This window comes from Chanos chanos, chromosome 9 (assembly GCF_902362185.1).
Source record: "Chanos chanos chromosome 9, fChaCha1.1, whole genome shotgun sequence".
Classification (NCBI taxonomy): Eukaryota; Metazoa; Chordata; class Actinopteri; order Gonorynchiformes; family Chanidae; genus Chanos; species Chanos chanos.
The window spans coordinates 10,860,957-10,883,478 of record NC_044503.1 but is presented as its reverse complement, the minus strand read 5'-3'; the positions used below and the strand labels follow the sequence as shown (position 1 = coordinate 10,883,478).

At 41.5% G+C, this 22,522-nt stretch overlaps 3 protein-coding genes across 3 annotated transcripts in view; 2 read left to right on the top strand and 1 right to left on the bottom strand.

The window, feature by feature from the left end:
- Window positions 1-6,131: 6,131 nt before the first annotated feature.
- Window positions 6,132-6,856, bottom strand: polr2d (RNA polymerase II subunit D). The gene has a single exon (XM_030784843.1). The coding sequence runs from the start codon at window positions 6,778-6,780 to the stop codon at window positions 6,346-6,348; it is 435 nt and encodes a 144-aa protein (XP_030640703.1). The 5' UTR covers window positions 6,781-6,856; the 3' UTR covers window positions 6,132-6,345.
- Window positions 6,857-7,420: 564 nt separating this feature from the next.
- On the top strand, window positions 7,421-15,399 carry xpc (xeroderma pigmentosum, complementation group C). The gene is made up of 14 exons (XM_030784644.1): window positions 7,421-7,526; window positions 8,162-8,440; window positions 8,682-8,790; window positions 9,093-9,177; window positions 9,416-9,573; window positions 9,828-9,948; window positions 10,051-10,140; window positions 11,018-11,809; window positions 11,966-12,126; window positions 12,372-12,453; window positions 12,940-13,071; window positions 13,365-13,534; window positions 13,783-13,876; window positions 15,050-15,399. The coding sequence occupies exons 1-14, from the start codon at window positions 7,421-7,423 to the stop codon at window positions 15,371-15,373; spliced, it is 2,703 nt and encodes a 900-aa protein (XP_030640504.1). The 3' UTR covers window positions 15,374-15,399.
- Window positions 15,400-18,445: 3,046 nt separating this feature from the next.
- The window catches only part of arih2 (ariadne homolog 2 (Drosophila)), a 9,858-nt gene continuing 5,781 nt past the window's right edge, over window positions 18,446-22,522 (top strand). The window contains exons 1-2 of the mRNA XM_030784574.1: window positions 18,446-18,525; window positions 20,806-21,244. Of these exons, the coding sequence (XP_030640434.1) occupies window positions 20,987-21,244 (258 nt within the window). The 5' untranslated portion in view covers window positions 18,446-18,525; window positions 20,806-20,986. The remainder of the gene's footprint in view (window positions 18,526-20,805; window positions 21,245-22,522) is intronic.

The window sequence follows — 22,522 nt, the reverse complement described above, 5'->3', positions numbered from 1 at the left end:
CCTTTAAATGTTTTTCTTCCCTGTAGACACTTTGAGCTGCCTTTGTCTCCTCAGCCCCAGCTTACAACCCAGTTGTTAGGACAACCATCAAGAACGGACGCCAGGCAAACTGCAAACCACCCCTATCTGTCTGCTTGGATACATAATGAGGTACAGAGCATATTCAATATGCACACACACAGAGAGAGAGAGAGAGAGAGAGAGGGGGAGAGAGAGAGATGCACATGGAGAAAGCAGAGTAAAATCTCTCTCTCTCTGTCACACAGACACACACACACACACACACACACACACACACACTGCATATTTAGCCCCTGCCTTTCTCTCTGTGTCTACTGTCTACTTCATCACTCCGATTGAAAGTGCTTTCAGGCGGTATTTGAAAGGGGGGCTAAAAAGACCCTATTCAGCTTCTACGGCCCTTTATTAACACGGTCGCGTCTCTGCACCGGGGCTGCAACCGATAGAAAAGCCCCGCGCGCACGGAGGTCTCGTGCTCAGGTACGACGTCCTTTTCATTCTCTGTACCGGCCTTCTATTGGCTGTCCCAGTGTCGAGGGGGGGGCTTCTTCTCACCCCCACCCCTCCTCGCGGCCCCCTCGCCCCTGTCTGAGAGAGTGAATGGAAGTATGCACAGCTGCAGAGCGTCGCCCGAACTGCAACCGGCCCGACCGACTGACGCTTAGGTCCGTGAAACCGAGACGCTCATTGGGCGAGACGACATCCACCTGCTGGCGCCGATCCGCTGCTGTCGGTGTCCGTCCAGGTTCAGCTTTAGACTGGGCAACCTGACGCGCGGACAGCTGGGGAACAACAGCTTGAGTCGGCACTCCAGGATGACGTGATCTGCAGGGTCCTGGTATGAGGAATGTTCTTCCGTTAACTTTAACTATACTCGGTGTCGCACTTCTTCCACGCTTTTCGCCGAATGGCCAGAACAGATGTATAATGCGATTGCACTCTGCTTCACTTTCGCCATTCATCATAGCGTTGCTTGACCATCTGCGCCATGGCTACCTTGAATCAGTCAATGATCTAATCGATGTGAGTTCCCCCTTTGCGAGTCTTCTTCTGTTACTTTCTCTCCTTCTTTTTTCACATGCAGGATGGACTCGAGTCCTCAAAAGACTGCTCAAGCAGACTGTTGAGAAAAAGACGAATACGAATACAGACTAATGAGAATTTGCAGCAGTGCTCTTACATGAAGGTGATTTTCGACTGAACTCAAGAAGAAAATTTGACCCTGTTAGGTTTTGCGTCACAAGTTCTTTTGGATAGGACTGTTTTGAGAGTTTTTTGCTTTTTTTCTAATCATTTAATTTTCAGTATGTTATCATTTTTACTTAATCGTTTAATTTTGCTTGCGGGCAGCGAAGCTGTCTGCTTTAGCTGCAATGTGGTCGGTCAGTGTTCTCCTTGATGCGCTCTAGACTGGATCTCTAAAGGAATGGATACCATGACCGAAAATTAGATAGCCGACACGTGCCATCACCCATCTAAAAAATGTCGACGTAATCCGACATCACCCATCGATTCAGGTTTCTCATCTTTTATCTGAGCTTGCGTCGGCAGTTGGACAACAGGTGCCTGCCGTCTTGCATGCGCGGACATTCCGCTGGAGTCGATGCATGAATGCCGCCATCAACCTTGAAACCGTTTTTATTGTCTTTCCGGGGGTGAAAAGACATCGATGAAACATATCAGCTCCGGTGCGGGTAGGCTATATGTAGTTTTGTTTTTGTTTTGTTTTGTTCTTTTCATATTTTTACTAGAGCGTTTTCGTAGTCTTTAACAAGCCGTGCGCTTTTTTTGAATTGCAGGGATGTGACGACACAGTTGTCGATAACAAATGTGCATTTGTATCGGAAGGACTGGCCCGTAATGGTCATAGCGGTAGTAATGACGACCAAGACTGTGTTCGAAACGCAGTTCAGCTACTAGTTCACCTTTTTCTCTCTGTGTATGAATCAGGTCTACAGCAACTGTGCACTACCCTGCATCACCATTAGGCGCTCCGCCAACACTTTACCTGAGCGTACCTCGGTGCATGCATGCCTGTGTGTGTGTGTATGTGTGTGTGTGTGCGCATATAACTCTTCCCTTACTTCCTGCCCTGTATGGCTTTTTATTCCTATCTGACTGTGCTGAGTATTCATATAGGGATGGAAGCCATGCAGGGCGCGAAGTCCACATCGCCATGGATACAGGGAGGGCACTGGCACCCTTGCGCCAAACACCTGTCCTGCCAAATATTGGCCTGGCAAACACCTGTCCTGGCACCAGTCTTGGCACAGATGCCCAACCTGCCCTTTTGCTGCAGGGGGACTGTCTGAAACTGTGGTGCCAATCGAGTTTACAGACAGCTCTCTGAAGTAACTCACACACATGCACACACACACACACACACACACACACACACACAGTGCCATTAGCCTGGACATCTGGTGCAGAGCAACACAAAGACAGCTGTTCACCTGCACTGATGCAGCTATAATTACAGCAGAAGTTCTATAAGAGAAATACTCCAATTAAACTCAGAATCAATCCACATATATTCGCACAGAAATAAACACAGTGGCACAACACCTCTACGGAGTCAATAAAAGTGATTAAACATTTGACACTTGACTGCCTTGATTTACATATAACAAATACTGTTTTACAATAGAGAAGCTTTACATCTACACATGATTTCCTGAAAAACAACAACGACGTTGTAACATGTAATTAGTTGAAGTTAATTGTGATGTTTCTATACAGTTTAGATTCTTGAATACAGTCCTATTCAGATACTTCTATACACACTTAGATTCAGTACAACTGAGAAGGCAAAAATATATATTTTGACAATTGAACCACAAACCACAGACATCGCATCTCCCACCTCTACTAACTTTGTTTTCTGCTCTCGTCACACGAGAGGCTTACATTAGTGTATGACATAAAGTACATGCCATGTTACAGTTTTATAGTTATCATAACTGGAACCTGCTGATCAGAAAACATAGCAGTTGGTTTACTATCAGCACTGTTATGCTGACACTATATTAATGTAACCCCAAGATCTCAATTTACAATTTTGGACAATATAGTTATAGCACAACTCTGTATGCTATAATAAGGGCCTAATCTGAATGTATAGACACACACTCTTGCACCAAATTTTCTTAACAGCAATCAATATCTATTCAACGATAACAGCTGATAACCTCAGCACAGAAATTTACATCAGGGCGTAACTAAGTATCAGTGTAAAAAAGAGGTCCTTCTGTATTAATAGACTGAAGCGAATGTAACGTCGGGGATATTAACCGTACATAGATCATAAACCCACCTGCTCCGTGGTGGTCTAAGCCCTAGGGGCTTTGAGTATGATTCATGAGTCCAGTTCACTGGTGTCGTATGTTTCATTTGCATATTCATAACCTACCACATTATCAGTCAAGCTGTTTTTATACATGAAAGAAATGTCCTCCCAGAATGTTCTCAGGCTTGGAGAGGACGGAGGGGCATCTGTCGCAGCGGATAATCAATGAGAAACAGAACAGATGAGTAAAGACGCCAAACCTAAGTGAAACTAATTTTGTTTTCCATTCATGAGGAATTCCACAGAAAAACATCATCAGTTATACAGCTGATGATAACCCTTTATTTGTTCTAATTTGTTTCATTCTTTTCTTCTGAGGAAAAGGGATATAGTAAATTAAGACGAGGTACACTTGGATGTTTCTGATGTCTCTATGTATCGTAGTCAATTTCGTTTCGTACCGGTAAGTTTTACGGGGTTTTGCATCTTGTTCAGACTGCATGTAATTCGGGTCTTGACATCAGGAGGTCGATACAACCTTTTTTCAAACAACCCTTGGAAATATTTTGGACAATTGTCTCACCGGCCCCTCCCCGATCATTGATGCTAAATATTTAATTACCACCTATTAAACATAAATGATAGCCACTGACTCTGTCATCTGTTTAAAATTAATTTTTTCAACGTAGAACCACTGACAAGATGGAGGTTTGTGAAATGTCTTGAGGGTGTTATAATTTTTAATTAAATGTCATCCAATCTGTTTCTTGTTTGCGTGTGATTAATTGACACACTGCAATATGTGCAAAATACATTTAGTCTGTTTATGTGCAAAATATCTGGTGGGTACTGTCATGTTCCCTTACTCAAAGGTACCGTCTTTGTTCTGTAAGTTCTAGATGTTGCTTTGTAAGTCTCCTTTCTCCTTCCCTTTGGCCAAACTGTTGTTTTCAAAAACACCACTATTAACTACTCACTGGATCATTCAATAGGGTGGCTTTGGCAGTTGTTAAAATCACTCCTAATTGAAAGTTGACAGTGACAGTTGAAATGCCGTTAAATTCTGTAGTTATCATGAGGTGGACAAAAACTGGACACCTTCAATACGTGATCCTGGTTACAATACGGTTAGAAACTCTTACACAACAGTGACCCCTAGCATCCGAACATAAATCCTTGACTGAGTCTGGAGAAAACATGCCCTCATCAATTTTCCTCAACAAGGTCGTCTTAAGAAAATCCACATGGGATGGTAATAATTGAAATTGCAATGTTTGTTGCTTTCTGATCATGCCTAGTCATAGAGTTATTCTGAAAAGCAAAGATCAGCTAATGCAGCGGAGAGCCGATGAGAAGACCTAGCCAATGCCAAGTCATCCAAAGCTTTTCAGACGCGCTGAATACTTTTTGCTCGGTGCGTTCTATCCCATACATTTGAGTTTAATTTATACAACAGTATATCATTTCTTAAAATGCAGTTTTCACTGATATTAAGCCAGTCAGCTGTAAATGGCACATCACTGACCGCCATTCCAGAATGCAAAATCTATGATAAAAAACCCCCCCAAAAAAACAGCAAATATGTTGATATTTTGCATTTTGGTGGTTGACTTGTTAGTCAGCCAGGAATTCAATGAACACATTTTACAAATGGGGAGTGTAAAGGAGCAGGAGTGAAGGGGTAAAGAAAAACTCTCTTGGCTGGTGAGTCCTCCTCCGATAATGATCATTAGGTCTGAACATTGATGGAATTAGAGCATACCTCACTGCTCTCAAAATCATGTCTTAGAACAGTGACACAGTGCCAAGTCAGTCAGTTAACTAAATTAATTTAACTAAATACAGTGAGACAGAATTTCTAGTTTTAAGTTAGTTTAATGGTGCAAATATTGGAATGCAGTTTGATCTCTGTGTGAAAAGAAATCATCCTGAACCAGTTTCTTAGTGCTTACTCTGATACTGTTACAGACTTCTTCTACTATTTCATGTAAGGAGGCTCTCTGGTACACTTCTATGACGTGTTTAATCAGTTCTATGAGTCAGGATTTCCTCCATCCCTAAGAGATGTCAGTTAAAGTCCCCGTGGAGCATGGTGCATCAGTGAAGGCACAAGCTTAACGCAGCAGTCAACATTGGTTACCCACTAGTTCATTAATAATCTGAGACACCATTAGGGCATGCTTTTAGGGCTTTTAACAAGTAAAATTTGATCCTATTTTTTAATCAAGATTTGAATTCTTAAGAATTCCACCAATATTAAAGTGAACTTAACAATTTAGATTTGTATTGTTAGTTTTAGCATGTCAAATTTCTGACAAATAATTCCGATTTTTATAACATAAATTTCCAGTCAGTTGATGTAAAGCAACTCCAGCTTGCCACATGACAATGCGATGTCAACTGTTTAAGGCACATCTGCTATCTATTTTACAATGAAAGACTCTCAAAAGTCCACTTCTTGATAGGTTAGGTTTTCAGAATATAAACTGAATTAATGTTATCAGGAACAAAGTGGAGAAAAAAACAGCTAGGGTTTATCATATGTCCGAAATGTTCAGTGATAAAGAAAAACACAGCTGTGCGTTATTTGTGGAAAAATGAGTCGCAACTACCCTGAGTTTCGTGGACGTCATCTTTGCTTATCACATGTAAATACAGACCACAGTGAAACTCATTCTGGGAATCATTTGGGAGAAAAACACGCTTGTCTGAACTGATTACCAAAAAAAACCCCAACTAGACTTGAATTCTTACAAAGCTTTAATTAAGTTTTAACACGTATTCAATATTTAGCTCAAATGATAACACTTTTGCTCTTTGACGCACTGTGTTAACAAAGACATTACAGATTTAAAAAAGACAAAAAAAAAAAAAGAACTGAAACATACTTTGTGTTTGAGCACGTTATTTTCTCATAGTTCCACAATCGGAACGAACTATTGGGCGTTCATAATGTGTCCCAAACATGTCCATTTTACAAAATCAAGTCCAGTTGTATCCGCTGATGAGAGGCAGCACAATCCTGATAGGAACTTGTATCAGTACTGGAAGCTCCTCTTGGTCTGAATGTCATCCAGGATCTGCTGCAGCTCTTCATCCTCAAATCGGCCTTCCAGACTCGGAATAAGGGCCTTAGCCTCCTCCGCAGCCTCAGGACACAAATTAGCCAAACTCGCCAGCTCGAATTTATGAAGTTTCTTTTGCAAGAGCAAGCTGCGTACACTGGCAATTGTCTCTCGGTTTTTGAAGCGGCTGAAACGAGCGGTGTAGTTGAGCGTTTTCATGAAGACTTCGGAAAGCTCCTGTTCGTCTTCGGCACTCTCATTCTGCTGTTTGCGATGCTCCAGAAGCATGTGTACTTCAGAATTCAGGAGCGTCTCCGCATTTTCGAATTCTTTCGGGAAGAGAAGCTGAGACGCGTCTTCTTCGATATCACCGACGTGTGCTGCTCCAGCGCCACCACCAGAAGCCATGTCCGGCAAAGCTGTACAACCCCAAACTTGTTAAACAAGACGAATTTTTGAGTGGGGACCCAAAACAACGACTGAACCCGTTGTATGAAGAAACAAATTGCCGCCCCCTGACCCAGGAAACGGAAGTGTTCCACCGTTGGCTTGCCAAGCGCTGCTGATTTCAGATCAGTAAAATGACACCCAAGGCTGAATTAGGCCCCGGCCCGCTGATCCCAGCCCTGCACCGAGGGTTAAAAGATACGCGAAGGCAAGCAAGGTCAACTACGTTTCACGAAATTGCCCTTATACATTGTTCTTTGAGCTAAAACGAATTTTCCGTGATTAGAATTAACCGACAAAATGGACAGCTATATACATATGGGGTGTAATTACTGATTAAAATCCCAGTGCTTATTGTTTTAATCTCAAGGCTAAGTACGAAAGACTTATGGCAGTGAAGAACCCCTACATCGAGAGAGGATGTGACGTTTTTCACATGCCACAGAGGAGGCACGCGTTCTGTGTTATGAAAGGTTAAAGTATATGTATTGAGTAACAGTAGTTCATGCAGAAGTTCGTGTGAGGCAGGTAGCTTCTGATACACTGGCGTGTTGCAGTCTTTTACTTTTTTTTCTGACACTTGTTCTGATAGCCCTGCACAATGGCTAAGCGCAAAGAGACAACAAATGTTGCCGCAAAAAATGACACAAAGAAGCTGAAACAGGTTGTAAGAAAAAGCACAAGATCAAAAGCCAAGACGATTTCAGGTAGCTACGATGCCTATGGTTCCTTTCTGTTAGTGAAAGCTGTTAAGCTATAGTAAGGCTACTTTTTAAACAAAGAGCAGGCTTTTGCCCACTGGTATAATGTAAATGAGTTGTGTTTTAATTTAAGAATTGACGCTGCAGAATAATACCGCACCGTTTCAGTCATCTGAATGTTTACGGAAATGCCTTTGGCGATTCATTCTGTCACCAATCTCTGAGTATCATGCACTATGTCAGTGAGTCTGCAGATGCGCCCGTGGTGCAGGTGTGGTTTTGCTCGGGCGCCTTTTGCTTGAGCGCTCATGTGGTTCACAGAGCTAAGATCTGCTTCACCCAAAACATCCGACACCTCACAGGCGGTCCCTCATTTATGTCGAATGTTTGTCCAACGAATTGCTTTCACGTTACTTTTTCTTTGTACATATTTTTTAATATAGAGGTATAACTTCTGCCTAGTAATAGTGTAAAGTATTGATAACTGAGTTTCTTTCTTTCTTTTTTTTACAACCAGTCAGCACTTGTCTGTTTCATTTCTTTCTCGTGGAATACATCCGTTCCAGATGCAACTAAGGCAGGTGAATGCAGCTAACTGATAATGAGAAGTCTCACAAAACGGTTGTTCCTTGCTTTGTCAGAAAATGGCATTGTTGAGAAAGAGGCGGCCAAAAAACCCAAGGCCAAATCCCAACGGTCCAAAAAGGCTGAAGCCTCCTCTGCCAGGAATAGTAGCAAGTACTTTGAGGTCGCTCCAGCTGTGAAGGAGGAGCCTGAGTCCATGAGTGAGGATGGGGAGGACGTGACCCCTCCATTCGCCGAGTCCTCGGTGGAGATGAAAGAGGAGAAAGAAGAAGAAGAAGAAAACGATGAGGAAGAGGAGGAGAGTGAGGAGGATGAGGACTGGGAGGAAGTGGAAGGTAAGATGTGTGTGTGTGTGTGAGATTGTAGTACAGCCCCACCCTGCAAAAAAAACAAAAAAACAAACTGTGAAGAATACATTTGTATATGTAATTTTACACATTCATCATTGTCAGTTATGTGAATATATTCTGATGAACAAGAGTCTGGGAATGTGTGGAATGTGTATGTTTTTAATTAGCCATATATATGTAAGTGTATGAGTGAATATATTTGTATTTACCTGTATCTGTGTCTTAGAGCTGGCTGAGCCTCTGGGTCCTGTGGATCCATTGGAAACTCCTATTCCGTCACAGCCCGTGGAGATCGAAATCGAGACCCCTGACATCACCCGAAGGAGACAGAAAAAGTGAGTGTGTGTGTTTAATTAGTTGAGTTGTTTTCTCATTTAGAGGTTGCGTGGAGACTTTTATGTTTCTCATAACTTTACATTCAGACTCGTGATCAGGTTAAAGAATCAGCTTGAATGAATCTTCGCAGGAAAAAAAAAAACAGCGCTTGTATATCCTGTGATTGCATAACCATATGGTTTGACGTTAATGAGCAAATGCTAGGGAACAGGTTTTTGATCAAGCCACCTGTTAACAAATAGAAACAGGATTAAACGGTTAGTGACGGGAATAGAAATGAAGCGAGACGTCTTGTTTCCAGGGAGAAGAAGAAGGCAGAATTTGAGGCGTACCTGCGTCGCATGATGAACCGTTTTAACAAAGAACTGCTGGAGGACACGCACAAGGTGAACGAGACAAGGAGCACAAGTTATTTTATAGTTTATACAAAGGCCACCGTACAGTCAGTTTTTCTATTTTCGCGATTCCATGGAGATTGATACATTTTTTTTTTCTTTTCTTTTTTTTTTTTCCTGTTATTGTCCTCAAAAAAGGTTGAAAAGTTTCACAGTTTGTTAAACTTAAAACGCCACACTCTTTTTACTTTTGCTCTTGTATTAATGTTTGGAGGGGTTTTTTTTGCAGGTTCATTTACTATGTCTGTTGGCCAATGGATTGTTCCGGAACAATGTTTGCAGTGAACCCGACCTACTGGCTGTATCTTTGTCGATGCTACCTTCACATTTCACAACAGTTAGCCTGGGGCGCATCAACGCCGGCTTCCTGAATGGCTTGATAAAATGGTGAGAGAAGAATTATTGATGTTACCCCTTCATCTCTGTTCCATTTTCATCTGTTTATTAGTGAATTTGTTCTAGGCTATGAAAAAGTGTTCAGACTTTTTATAAGGTGGTAAATCAGCAATGATATGACTGTGCTAAACAACAAAGTCCAGATTTGTGTGTTACAAATCGACACACGTTATGTACACACTTGGTTTGTTTGATTATGTCTGGTTTTGTCTCTGAATGCGTTTAATCATGACTGACTCTTTTAGGTTTGGGGTGACGTTCACTCTAAACCCCCTCCTTCCTGAGGAGAAGGGGATGGAGCTCAGAGATGTGTTGGAAAAAAGACTGGGCAGTTTGTCAGCAAGAGACCACCAGGAGATGACCCACGTGGGTGAAGTGACATTTTTCGATCAAATTTAAAAGGAATTGTCAGAATCCTCAAAATGACTTTTATTTTATTTAATTTTTTTTTTATGTCGTTTTATACAGTTGCTTCTTCTCATGCTCAGATCGTTGGGGCTTTTCTGTCGTCTGGTGCTTTCCCTCCAACCTGTCCCTCTCAAACCACCTTCAGCTAAGGTACACGCTCTTTATGTGGGTAACCAGGCAATTACGAAACACAGATTTATGTGTGTATATACAGATAAAAAAAAAAAAAAAAACCAATGAGCCAAAGTAAGGAAAGCAGCTATGGAAATGTGTTCGCCCAAGTTCTTCTCAGTGGGGTATGAAGCACTCCCACCAGGCCGAAGAGTGATCGAGCTGATCATGTGACTTTTTCACTGTCGAGTACATCGCTCCCTGTGTTCACTGCTCAGACTCACTCATAATCATTTACTTTTAGAGTAATGAAGAGTTGAAACACTGCAACCAGATTTTTTCTAGAACGTTTTTAGTGGGCTATTTTCAAACTTCCCGCTCACGCTAGACTGGTGTTTGCCGTCAACTGATTCAGAGTCAGTAGCCATGTTTTGTGCTGCGTCTCTAAGCAGTGCTCTGATATCGTTATGGAATAGTGCACACTTTTCACCACAGTTCAGCCTATGTGATGGCATCCCTCCATCAGATGTCTATGCTAGCATCACTTTAGCCACCGTTGCTAGTGAAATATCTTCAAGTTGAGCAGTATTTGGAACTGAAGCTCCTGCTAAAAATGTCCCCAAGGTCTCTCACTGAGTGACTGGGATTTCCTTTTTCCTGTGTAGCCTAAATAATGGGCAATGGAAACTGGTTTTATTGAAGACCCTAAATATGATTGAATGCTATTTGCACTGTTAACACAGGAAGCAAAGGAAGGTGGCAGTTATCTTGCCTCATTGGTGTTTTAGTATGCATGAGATAATAATTCTGATTAGTACACCCTGTTTTGTTCTTTGCAAAGAACTGCAGAGGTATCGAGATGAATGTGAAGTAAGACTTTAGGACGATACGTTTTCTGTCCTAGAGCAAGGCTAAGGCGTCTGGCAGCCGACGGAGTAAAAGCCCCCCTCAGAAGTCTCCGTCTGACAGCTCCTCTCCGGAGCCAAAAATCTCCCCGGGTGTAAAGCGCCCTGCAGCGCAGAGAGGCGGGGAAAAGGGGGAGAGAGGAGGGAAGAAACAAAAAAAGAAAGCAGGAGGAGAGGAGGTGGGAACAGGCGCCGCCGCAAGGCCCAAAAACACGAAGAGACGAAGCGTTGCGTCCAAAGTGTCTTACAAAGAGGAGAGCAGCGAGGAGGAGGAGGAGGAGAGGCACAGCGAGGAGGAGTTCCAGCTGTCGAGCGAAGACGAGAGCGATGACTCGGGTGGAGGGGCCAAAAAAGCCAGCAAAAAAAAGACAGGAAAGGGAAAGGGCAAAGCTCCAGCCCCGCGGAGGTCGAGAGGAGTCAAGAAAGAGGTTAAGAGCGAGGAAGAGGAGGACGAAGATGAGGAAGAGGTGGTGAAGAAAGGGAAGAGGAGAACGAACGCGAAAGGAGGGGAGGGAAAAGACGAATGGTTGGAAGTCTACCTGGAGGGTCCGAGCAAATGGATAAGTGTGGATGTGGATGAGGGGGTCATGGAAGCTCTGGTATGCTCCAGGCGGGCCACCCAGCCCCTGACGTATGTGGTGGGGGTGGATGGAGCTGGATACATTAAAGACCTGGGCAGCAAGTATGACCCCACCTGGCTGACGTCGTCACGGAAACGCAGAGTGGACCCAGACTGGTGGGAGGAGACCCTGGAATTCTACGAGTGTCCGGATTCAGAGAGAGAACGTCAAGAGGACAAAGAGGTATTACACAAACGGGTACTCGCGAATGATAAACAAATACAACGGTAACGAACCACACTCCCAAGCTCCTGGTTAGAATGCGCGTCAGCTCTCTCTCATAGGCACATTTACAAACACAGACTCACTTACTCTTCTTTCTCTTTATCGTGACTCCAGCTCCAGGATAAACTGCTGGAGAAACCAATGCCTACCTCCATTACCGAATTTAAGAACCATCCTCTGTATGCGCTGAAGAGACACCTGCTTAAATATGAGGCCATTTACCCACCCACAGCAACCATCTTAGGCTACTGCAGGGGCGAGCCTGTCTACTCCCGGTACGACTTTTTTCTGAACAGCGTGCTTCTACCTCACTAAAAAATGACTTAATTAGACTGTGTTCGTAATTATTTTCTTATTAGGCAGATATAGGCGGGCAGTTTTACAAAGACTTACGTGAAAACTGCTATAGTTTGGTACTTTAATGGAGCGGTTTCAGGCATAGTTTTGTGGTAAATGCAATATGATATTGTGAATTCTGTTAACTTAGTGCTGTGTCACTCTCTGTGTGTTTGATATTCAGAGATTGTGTTCACACACTGCACTCCAGAGATACCTGGCTGAAGGAGGCCAGAACAGTGCGCCTTGGGGAGGAACCCTACAAAGTGAGCTGTCAATCAATGTTTTTTTTTCCCCATTTAAAAAACCTGACAAAGTCATGTACTCTCACGTACTTCTTTCTTTCTTTCTTTCTTTCTTTCTTTGTGTCTACCTCTTTCTTAAAATCTTGACAAATTTGCTTTGTTATGTCTTGCTCTGCTTTTTTTTGTTTGTTTTTTTGTTTTGTTTGTTTTTTTGTATCGACATGCTCTAACTCATACTAGCCCTAAAACTATTGCTGTATTTACATGAAATAAAAGACTCTTCACAAATGATCAATTATCAAATTATCAATTATCAGTTTTTCTAAAGAAATATTTTATTTCTGACAAATTGTTCGTTCTCTTTTTCTGAACACAAATGCACTTCTTGTGTGTGTACTGGATGAGAACATTATTGAATATAAATATGTGAATTATATCATAATTGCAGTATTCCAATGAGGTGTGAAAATTTTTAATGTTGATGTATTACTTTTATGTCTCACTTAGATGGTGAGAGGTTTCTCAAATCGCTCTCGTAAGGCTCGGATGATGTCAGAGAACAAGGAGGAGAAGGACCTGCCTCTTTTTGGCCATTGGCAGACTGAAGAGTACCAGCCGCCTATAGCCATCAATGGCAGGGTAATGTACATGTCAATCACAGTCATGACTGTATGCACACATGCACATATATATATCTATGTATCATATCTATATCTGTGTTTATGTTTGTGTGTGTGTAAGAGTGGCTGTATGTCAACTGACTGTGAATAATATGTATGAATATGAATAGTGTGTGTTTCTGTATGTGTTCAAAGTGAGGTTCATAGAGTGAACTGTTACTATTGAAATCTCACCTCACACATAACATTACATGTTATAGTGAAACGTGAATGATATAGATGTGTCTTTGTGTGTGTGTGTGTGTGTTTCAGGTGCCACGTAATGACTTTGGGAACGTGTACATGTTTAAGGACTGCATGTTACCAGTGGGATGCGTGCATATGAGGTTACCCAATCTCCACAGAGTTGCTAGGAAACTGAATATTGACTCTGCTGCTGCAGTCACTGGGTTTGACTTCCATGGAGGGTACTCACACGCTGTGTAAGTTTGTGTGTTAGTGTATTTCCATTCACGTAGAAATAAAACTGCTTTTTTATCACAGAGCTACACATATTCTTTGCATTATCTTATGTGTGTGTATGTGTGTGTTTGTGTATCTGTGTGCGTATTTGTGTGTTTGTGTTTTTGTTTGTGTGTGTGTGCGGCTATTTGTGTATCTGTGTGTGTGTGTGCGCACGTATGTGTGTGTGTGCGCACGTATGTGTGTGCGTGTGTGCGCGTTTTTTCAGCACTGATGGTTATATTGTGTGTGAGGAGCATGAGGAGGTCCTAAGAGCTGCTTGGGAGAACGAGCAAGAAATTCTCCAAAAGAAAGAAAAAGAGGTGAATATGTGAATATGTGTTTGCGTGTGTTTGCAAGTATTTTTACACACGCGAGATCAGAAAATCAGATGTCTTGGTATTTGAGCGCAGAGACACAATATTCTTGTGGAGACGCAATATTCTCTATTCTATTCATTTTGGATTTTTTTTTTCCACTTAAAAAATGATAGCTATCAGAAAAGTAGGTAATATGCATCCTTCATCAGATTTTATAGCAAAAACCTCCATGAGCTCTGAATGAGGATATATGGATCACTCTTAGATAATAAGGCTCTGGTCTTTATTGTGCAGCTTTGACAAATGCAAGCTTGTCCTATGGAAGCTGTGATTTATTCTAATGTCTGCACAATACAATCAGAGAGAAATCCATGCTGTTCACTGCTGAAGTGATTTATATCTCCAGACTGAAAAAATCCTTTTGTAAAATGAATGCATCTTTCTTACCTTATCAAAATTTGATACACACAATGAAAAGGAAATGTATCAATTTGAAAAGTGTGTGTGAGGGGGAGAGAGAGAGAGAGAGAGAGAGAGACAGAGAGAGAGAAAGAGACAGAGAGAGAGAGAGAGAGAGACAGAGAGAGAGAAAGAGACAGAGAGAGAGAGAGAGAGAGAGCAGATGAAGCTCGTTTGTTAGATAAAGATCTAAGGAAAGTTCTTGGGGAAAGTTTGACTAGTTAACACATTCCCTGTCTTTTATATCTGAATTAGACCAGGCTAGAATTTCATTTGGAAAACAAATAAAAGCATGGGTACTGAAAACCTAACATTCAGAGATATTCTAAGCTCTAAATCTTTTCGCAGGAGTATCTTAACTTTTACAACTTTTATGTCCTGGTCTCTCGAGATGAATTACTTCCAGGCTGCTTTTTAAGTCACTTTCAGAGGTTTAGAGTCAAGTTAACATTTCACGGTCGTCATAGCTACCACTCTTCTAACTGTGAGAAAAACTACATGCACCTTTTCGAAGGCACCCTAATTGTGCCTAAATAAGATTAGATGGAGAGCTTTTGTCTTTCACTCGCTAGGTTGCATTCTTCAAAACAAATGACTTCAGATCAGTTATGGATTTCTGTTAATGTCAAGGGGCAACAAAAAACAGGATGGCGTTTAGCTGGTTGCGCATGGTTTGGGGAATGGTTTGACATTTCCTTATGTGTATATTTCTTACAGAAAAAGGAAAAGCGTGCAGTTGCAAACTGGACTCTGCTAGTCAAAGGACTGCTGATCAGAGAGAGGTTACAGCGGCGCTACGGGCAACAGGGCATGGCCACGGGGGCGGGGCTTCAGCAGGGGGATAAAGGTGGGGTGGGGGAACTGTCCTCTGGAGAAGAGGAGGAGGAGGAAGGTGTGACGGCCACAGCTCCGCCCACTCTGGCTAGCTCCTGGCCACAGAACAGGCAGCAGGAGCCAGAGGAAGAAGGGTCCAAAAAGCCCACAACCAGAAGAGAGAAACGCGGCCAGCAAAAACACCTCTTTCCTTTCGAGAAGGTGTGAGATTATCCATGAGCACTACAGCAAAAAAAAAAAAATCATTCTCATCTTCAAAAATCCACCTGACTACTTACTATAAAAAAGATTTTTATACTGTAATTCCCTCTGTCTCCCTCTCTTTTACATGTTCCTGTATAGACAAGACTTTGTTTACCTTGTATTGTTTGGTAGAACGGCAAGGAACCCATTGAACATTTATGACCTAGCACATTATCTCTCAGACAGACATGACAAAACACACTTCTCTTCCTTGTAGTGACAGGTCATTTGTTATCACACACCAGGCCTCTCACAGGTATATTGAAATGTGTCACATATAGTCCAGTTTGACTGTTCATTGGATGAACCATTTCCACTACATGATGTGCTTGTGTAAATGAGATAGAGACCATATTGAATAGCTTTTTGTATTCAAGTATCTATTTTTCTATAGCATGTTTGTTATATTAAAAATGCTAATAAACATGTTTTTGTGTTTGTTGCAACACCACGTGTGCTTTTATGTAATCAACTATGCAGTCGACTACAATTTGCTATGTCTGTTTGATTAAAATGACATAATCTGCACTGGTAGACAAACCAGAGAAAAACACTACTTACTAATGTGCTGATAAAAACAGACACTTGGTTTAACCAGATGATCAAATCATTCGCAGTTTCTTTAGTTGTCAATTGGTTTTGGTACAACCATTTGCTGGGTTTGAGATAAATCACTGATAAGAGCCAGTCATGGTACCAATCAGAGATAGCGTCCAGAGAAAGAGCCGGATTCTACTTCAGTTCATGGCACCTTATCTGATATAAGGACAGTTCTGTGAGTTTTATTAGGATTTTTACCACAGTTCTATCAGACCTTGACAGATACGTCTGATAAAACACATGCATGTTCCTTTATTTATTAATTTTTAGAAAACAGCTTTTGTTTGTCAATGTCTAATTTTGTCCCAACTGAAAAACATATTTACTTGTAGACTAGTTAGAATTCCCCTTGCTAAAAACCTGAGGCCTAGTGTTAATACCCTGAACACAGACCTATCTTTAATCTATTCTAAACAAAATCCCCAGTATTATTTTTAGAATGACCAAGTGGCATTTTGTGACCTAAATCTGTCTGGCACACTACATCTGGTACCCTGTAAGAAATTTGAGCCATCTTGCTGTGAAAAACTACCCTCAGGAGGACACGGAACTGACGCAGCTCTCGAATCTCCAGTACTTCCTGTCTTCCGCTATACTCGGAGTGGTGTGTGAACGTATCTACAATGACCTGCAATACTCCTTCCAGTCTTGTGGAGTTGTGGTTGACAAATTAAGAGTGTGTAGAGCCAAACATGCTTTCTACTGACAATTCTAAGGTCAACTTGTCAATTTTTGTTTGCAGCAATAGGTACTTATTAATCCTGAAATATATTCACTAGGCAAACTAAAACTGGTACAATGGTTGCTGAGAAGTCAACCACAGGGTAAACCTGTGGTTGACTTCTCAGCAACCATTGTACCAGTTTTAGTTTGCCTAGTGAATATATAAAACTGGAACAATGGTTGCTGAGAAGTCAACCACAGGGTAAAAGAGGATAAACTTAGCTGTATTAGACTTTCACTATAAATTCGATGAAAAGTTTAACATTCAAATTGCTCGTTCACAAATCATTCAGCAAGTTTCCCGCTTGTTACAGGGTTTTGTAAATCAGCTGGACATAGAAGAAGAGCTACACTGCACATATTCATTTTTTTCTAAGCTGGATGGTCGATCAGTTATTAAGAAATATATCACAATTTTTTGGGTATCTTAAAGTCAACATTTCCTCCGTTATTTTCAATTCACAGACATAATCTGTATATGATTGTGTCTAACTTTAATATTAAAACTAAGCTGTTGGTTTGTTTCTCAAGCAGGGTCCTAGTCAAGCTGAACACATGCTCTGACCAGTGGGATGGCAGTGTCAAATTGCACACCATGCTCTGGTCTGCCCTGAGCTCTTACGTATAAGCTATGAACAGCTTAACAAGCTCCACTTACTGATTATCCATACACATTATCTGTCTTTAACCATTATATGCTCTATACCTCCATGGTTATTGTTCATCATCTCCATGAAAACTGCTATTTCATGTTGTGTGGTACACTGTAAGTTGAAAAATTGTCTTTTATTGCATAATATGCTATAATGTATAGTGTACAGTGTGTACTGTATATTGTGTTATATGGTGTATGATACATATTGCTAAGAACTAGTTTCAAGTTCCAAGTTTTATTGTTTTATTGTCATTTACTAGATAACAGTGTGGACATCATTGTCAATAATGAAATTCTTGAGCTCGGGGCCAGCTCAACTTGCAAAATGTAGCAGATAAATAATAATAATGAAAGAACAATAAAAGGTAAATATAAAGGTAATATAAGGAGGTATATATAAAAAAGGAATATATATGTACATGTGCAATAAACAGATAGAGGAGAAATGTAGAAATATAAAAATAAAATATAAGAGTATAGGAGTATAAGAATGTGTAGTGGATGCACAGGCTTGTGTGAAACAATTTTAAAGTGCATGTGCAACAGCACGTGCAACAGCATAGACAGTTGTGGTGTACACAGTAGCGGATTGAGTAGCTGAACAGTGCAATATTGAGTGGGTATGCAACTACTGATCCCATAGCGTGAGAATGAGTATGAATAGGAATGTCAATGTGCTAGTTAGTTATGGTAAATAGAATTAAACCTCCATTTTTGTTTAGGCGTCATATTTTGCTTTATTTTCGTTTTGTTGTGCACTTTGGGATATCTGTGGTGTTTAAAATACTTGTTTGTGCAACTTTATAGAACTATATAGCTTAGCTTCTACTCTTCATATATAAACTGATCATATAATTTGTTGTTTGTCACAATACTGTACCGTGAAAATATCAAAAAAAATTTGACGTGTTTGGTTTTTTACAAGTCTTTTGGGTCGTTTCGGAACTTCCTGTCTACGTTAGGCGAACTAATATAGTCAGACTTTTATTTTGAGATTTTGAACGCAATCAAGACAGGAAATCATCCCCCTAAGTGTGGCTAAGTTCACGTTCCTGTGACTTGGCTAGCAGAACAGAATCGGTTCTGGGTCTGAATATCTACTCCAACTTAACGTCAAGTGCTGATCCTACACGGTCAGGTAAATACGTAAAGTTGGTATGATTATGCAGAGGGGGTAGTTTCAAATGTAAGAGTGGTAGCTTTATCGTTAAGACATAAACGGCCTTGTTTACATGTGAATCCCCGGACTGGAGTGTGAGGCGGCGGCTGTCTCGAGGGGCATTTATTTGGTATTAGCGCCTGTAAGTTCGGTAGGTGGAGCAGTGCCAAATAAGTATTAAATAGCTTACTTGTTTTCTAATGTAACATGCATTATTTACACAAAGGCGTTTGTTCATCGGCGCTTGCAAATAGTGCCGTATTTATTACTTTACCAGGAGTTGGAAACGTTTGCGCATCGAGTGATTTTAGAGTGAGCTAGGTTAGAACAGCTAGCTGGGTGAATGTGGTAAACAAACCGAACCGCTGATACGGTCCCAGCCCCCACTCCACTACAGTTAAAGCGTAATCTCTAACCAAGCTGTTTGTGATATTATGTTTGTCACCCTGCGCTACGGGCTATTTATAGAAGCGGGCGGAATGCAAAGAAGAGACTGACACCGATGACTAGGTCGATATAAAATTAATCAGGACCCGTGTAACCCCGTGTCACGGTCATGTTATATGCCGTCTGGCAACTGTTCTTGTATTGACAAACACTGATTCTCATACAGGTGGAATCCGTGACGGTATCGACTCTCGCTACAGGTAATTGCCCGAAGAAAAATAACATCAATTTAAAATGTCTTAATAGGGCGTTGGGCTACCACGAGACGACCGAGCAGTTTAAGTGCGCCTTGGTCTAGATTCTACAAGTGTCTGGAACTCTGGTGTCGGCATGCGACACCATTCTTCGACGACAGACTCCGTCTTTGGTTTTCTTGGTGCTGGCGTAAAACGCTGTCTCAGCCGCTGCTACACGCTATTAGTGCTTAGTTTTGCTGAAATATGATTGATACAAGCACGGGATATGGTTTGTAACGTTTTAATAATCATTCAATCGTTCAGTGCCTACTTGCGCCCTGTGGATCCGGGTATCGTGACCCGGGTAGCAACCACTCCTGTCAGATTAGAAATGCTTCGCTATAGGATGAAGGTGATCACTCAGATTGGCTTTGTATTTATTGGCAGTTATCCTGTCCTCTGAGGGCTTGAGTGGACCCATGCCAGGAAAACGCACGCGATACCATAACAGAACCTCCGGGATCCTTCACAGTTTGAAATCAACATTCTGGCCTGTTCGTACATTTTGCTGTGTGCCGCACATATATTCATCAGCTTGTTTGGAACAGGGTGACGAGTGACTCATCTGATCATAGGACTTTATCACTGCTCTGTGGACCACTGCTTTTGTTCTTTGCAACTCTTCCCTTTGCAGATTGGCATTATTTGGGTACAATAAGGGATTTATACACTGTTGACTCAATCATAGTATCTCTCTCAGTATAGTTCTTGACAAATCTGCATGCTTGTGCCTTAGACTTGTATTAGTACTCAACTGTCAAAACTGCCCTAACACTCAACCCTCTCAAAGTTACTCTCACGTGTTCTACTAGTCCTGTTAGCCTAAATAATCAGTGAGTGTGTCTTCCACCGTGTGCTTAATTAACCCCACTAATTAAACGGGCTTCTTTTGAATAAGTAACGGCTTTCAGGGGACATCATGTCGCTAATTTACACGAGTGTTTTCCTTATTTTGGCAGTAGCCTATACGGCTTCCAAACGGGAGCAAGCTACGTGAGTGAGCGTAGAGCTAAGTTGATCTTTCAGATGATTATTCCATGGGTCACATGGACATTCGTGTGCCTGCTGTCCGCTTGGCCAGTGTGTGTGGTTAAATGTCCTCATGTAATCCCTTAAAGCACACCACTAAGTCCGTATGTGTCCTCATTGTCCAACACGTGTTTATATTTATTCAGTACCGGGGAGGAAGGATCTGTTCATATGGGGATCTTTGTTGGTTATAAATAAAGGCTTTAAGAAAGCATCAGAGTGTCCTTAACAGAAGTTATCATGCTGCTAAAAACTCATTTAGTAGAGGAGGATTTCTGGGGATTGTTTTTATTTCTTTTCAGTTATTTATTTATTTGTGCAGTAGATAAGATATTTCCTCCTTGAATACAGATGGAAGATAAGAGTTGTCCCATTGACCTCCATTAAGAATGATGAACTGATGTAAACAGATCAGACAAATCTTGATTTTTAAATATTCCAGGGGGGGAAAAAAATTCTGTTATAAACAACAATGTCTGAAACCATTCAGATGTGTTATCTTTCCATTACCTCTCCTCTCTGTCTCTCTTTTTTTTTTTTCCTGCAGTTCTTCCTGTCTTCTCAGCTCTTAACCACTCCTCTGATTCCTAATGAGTGACGGAGAGTGCGACTTTTTCTGTTTCTTCCGCTGCTGTTGAGCGCTCTAGCGCCCTAAAACCCACTGGGAATCGTAGTCCAGGTGGGAACGAGGCTGCTGTCAGTCAGAGAGTGGGCAGGCCCTGAGGGGGATGTCTGTGGATATGAGCAGTCAGGCCTCTGATAGCAATGAGGAAGACTTCGGCAACAACTCGGAGGAGGAAGAAGACGGCGGAGAGGAGGAAGATCAGGGCGACATTGCCGATTATTACGAAGGCGTTGCCAGCGACGTGGAACAGCAGGAAGCAGACTCGTTTGACCCGGAAGAGTATCAGTTCAGTTGCCTGACCTACAGGGAGAGCCAGAGAGTGCTCAATGAAGATGTCCACAAGGTCGCCACCACCCTGAAGGTGTGTGTGTGTGTGTGTGTGTGTGTGTGTGTATGTGTGTGTGCATGCACTTGTGCACGTGTGAGATTGCCTGTTTACCCCAGACCAACAGGGTTCCCACAAAACTAATTCACACCAGTTTTGGGGTTTTTTTTGTGTACTGGTATTTGATTACATTTTAGAGTAAATTCCTGATAAAATGCCTTTCTCTTTTAATCACAATCTCCAGCACTGTCAGAGCGAGTCCAAGTTCACCACTGTGGTTTTGTATGAGACCATCTGGGGTAGAACAGTTTGCCAGAACATTCTAGTAGAACAGAGGATGAACATTGTAGTAGAACAGAGGATGAACATTGATGTTTGTAAGTATGTGTGTTTAATTCAGGGAGTAAACATGCACTTGGAGTTAATATGAAAGGCCATAGCAGTACTGTCCAGCATTAACAGCAGGTGATAATGTGTCCTCTTTGAGGTTATTGTGACTTATAATTACACAGGGCATTCAGACAGGCCCGTACGGACACAGGGGGCTTCGGTTTACATAGTTACAATAGACTGGTGCTAACAGCTGCCATCCATGTTCGGGGAGGGAGGGGGCAGGGAGACCTTATTTTGACTGAGTTAGAACACAGAAGTTTGACTCACTGTACACGACTCTCATTCAGACCTAGAATATAGAAAAGCTGAACCGGTCAAATAGTGAGAAGATGAAGCGGGTGATTATGAACCAGTCAATGTCAAACAAAGACGTGATGTCAGTTTTGGAAGTGGTTAAAAACATATAAGGAGAGTCTATGTGAGTTTCTTCCACATGAAGTTTTCTCACTTTTTCAATTTCATTTCCTTCCTTTTACACTGTACTTTGCATAATATTTTTCCACGACTCGTTGAGTCTGTGTAGCAGACTGCAGAAGAGCAAGCAGAACATTTTGTGACTGTTCTTTCATGTTCAGAGGCAGGCATTAGCACAAATGGTTTCTTTGGAAAATGGCCCATATACCATCAAAATGACGCAGTCAGTCTACAGAATCATTTTTTTTATGATTTATACTTTCAGTAGGCCAGTGTTTGACAATGTTTTTTTTTTTATGTTTTGAAATATACTTTTGTGCACCTTTCACTGGCTGAGTAAAATAAAATTTTAAATCCTGCCATAAAGACAAGTATCAATAGATTTATCCCAGGACGGTCTGAACCATTTTAGACAAACTTTAAAAATGTTTAACACTCAGGAATTCCATATAAATCCATCCAAAAGTGTTAATGACATGATATTAACTGTCTAGTTTTGACTGTATG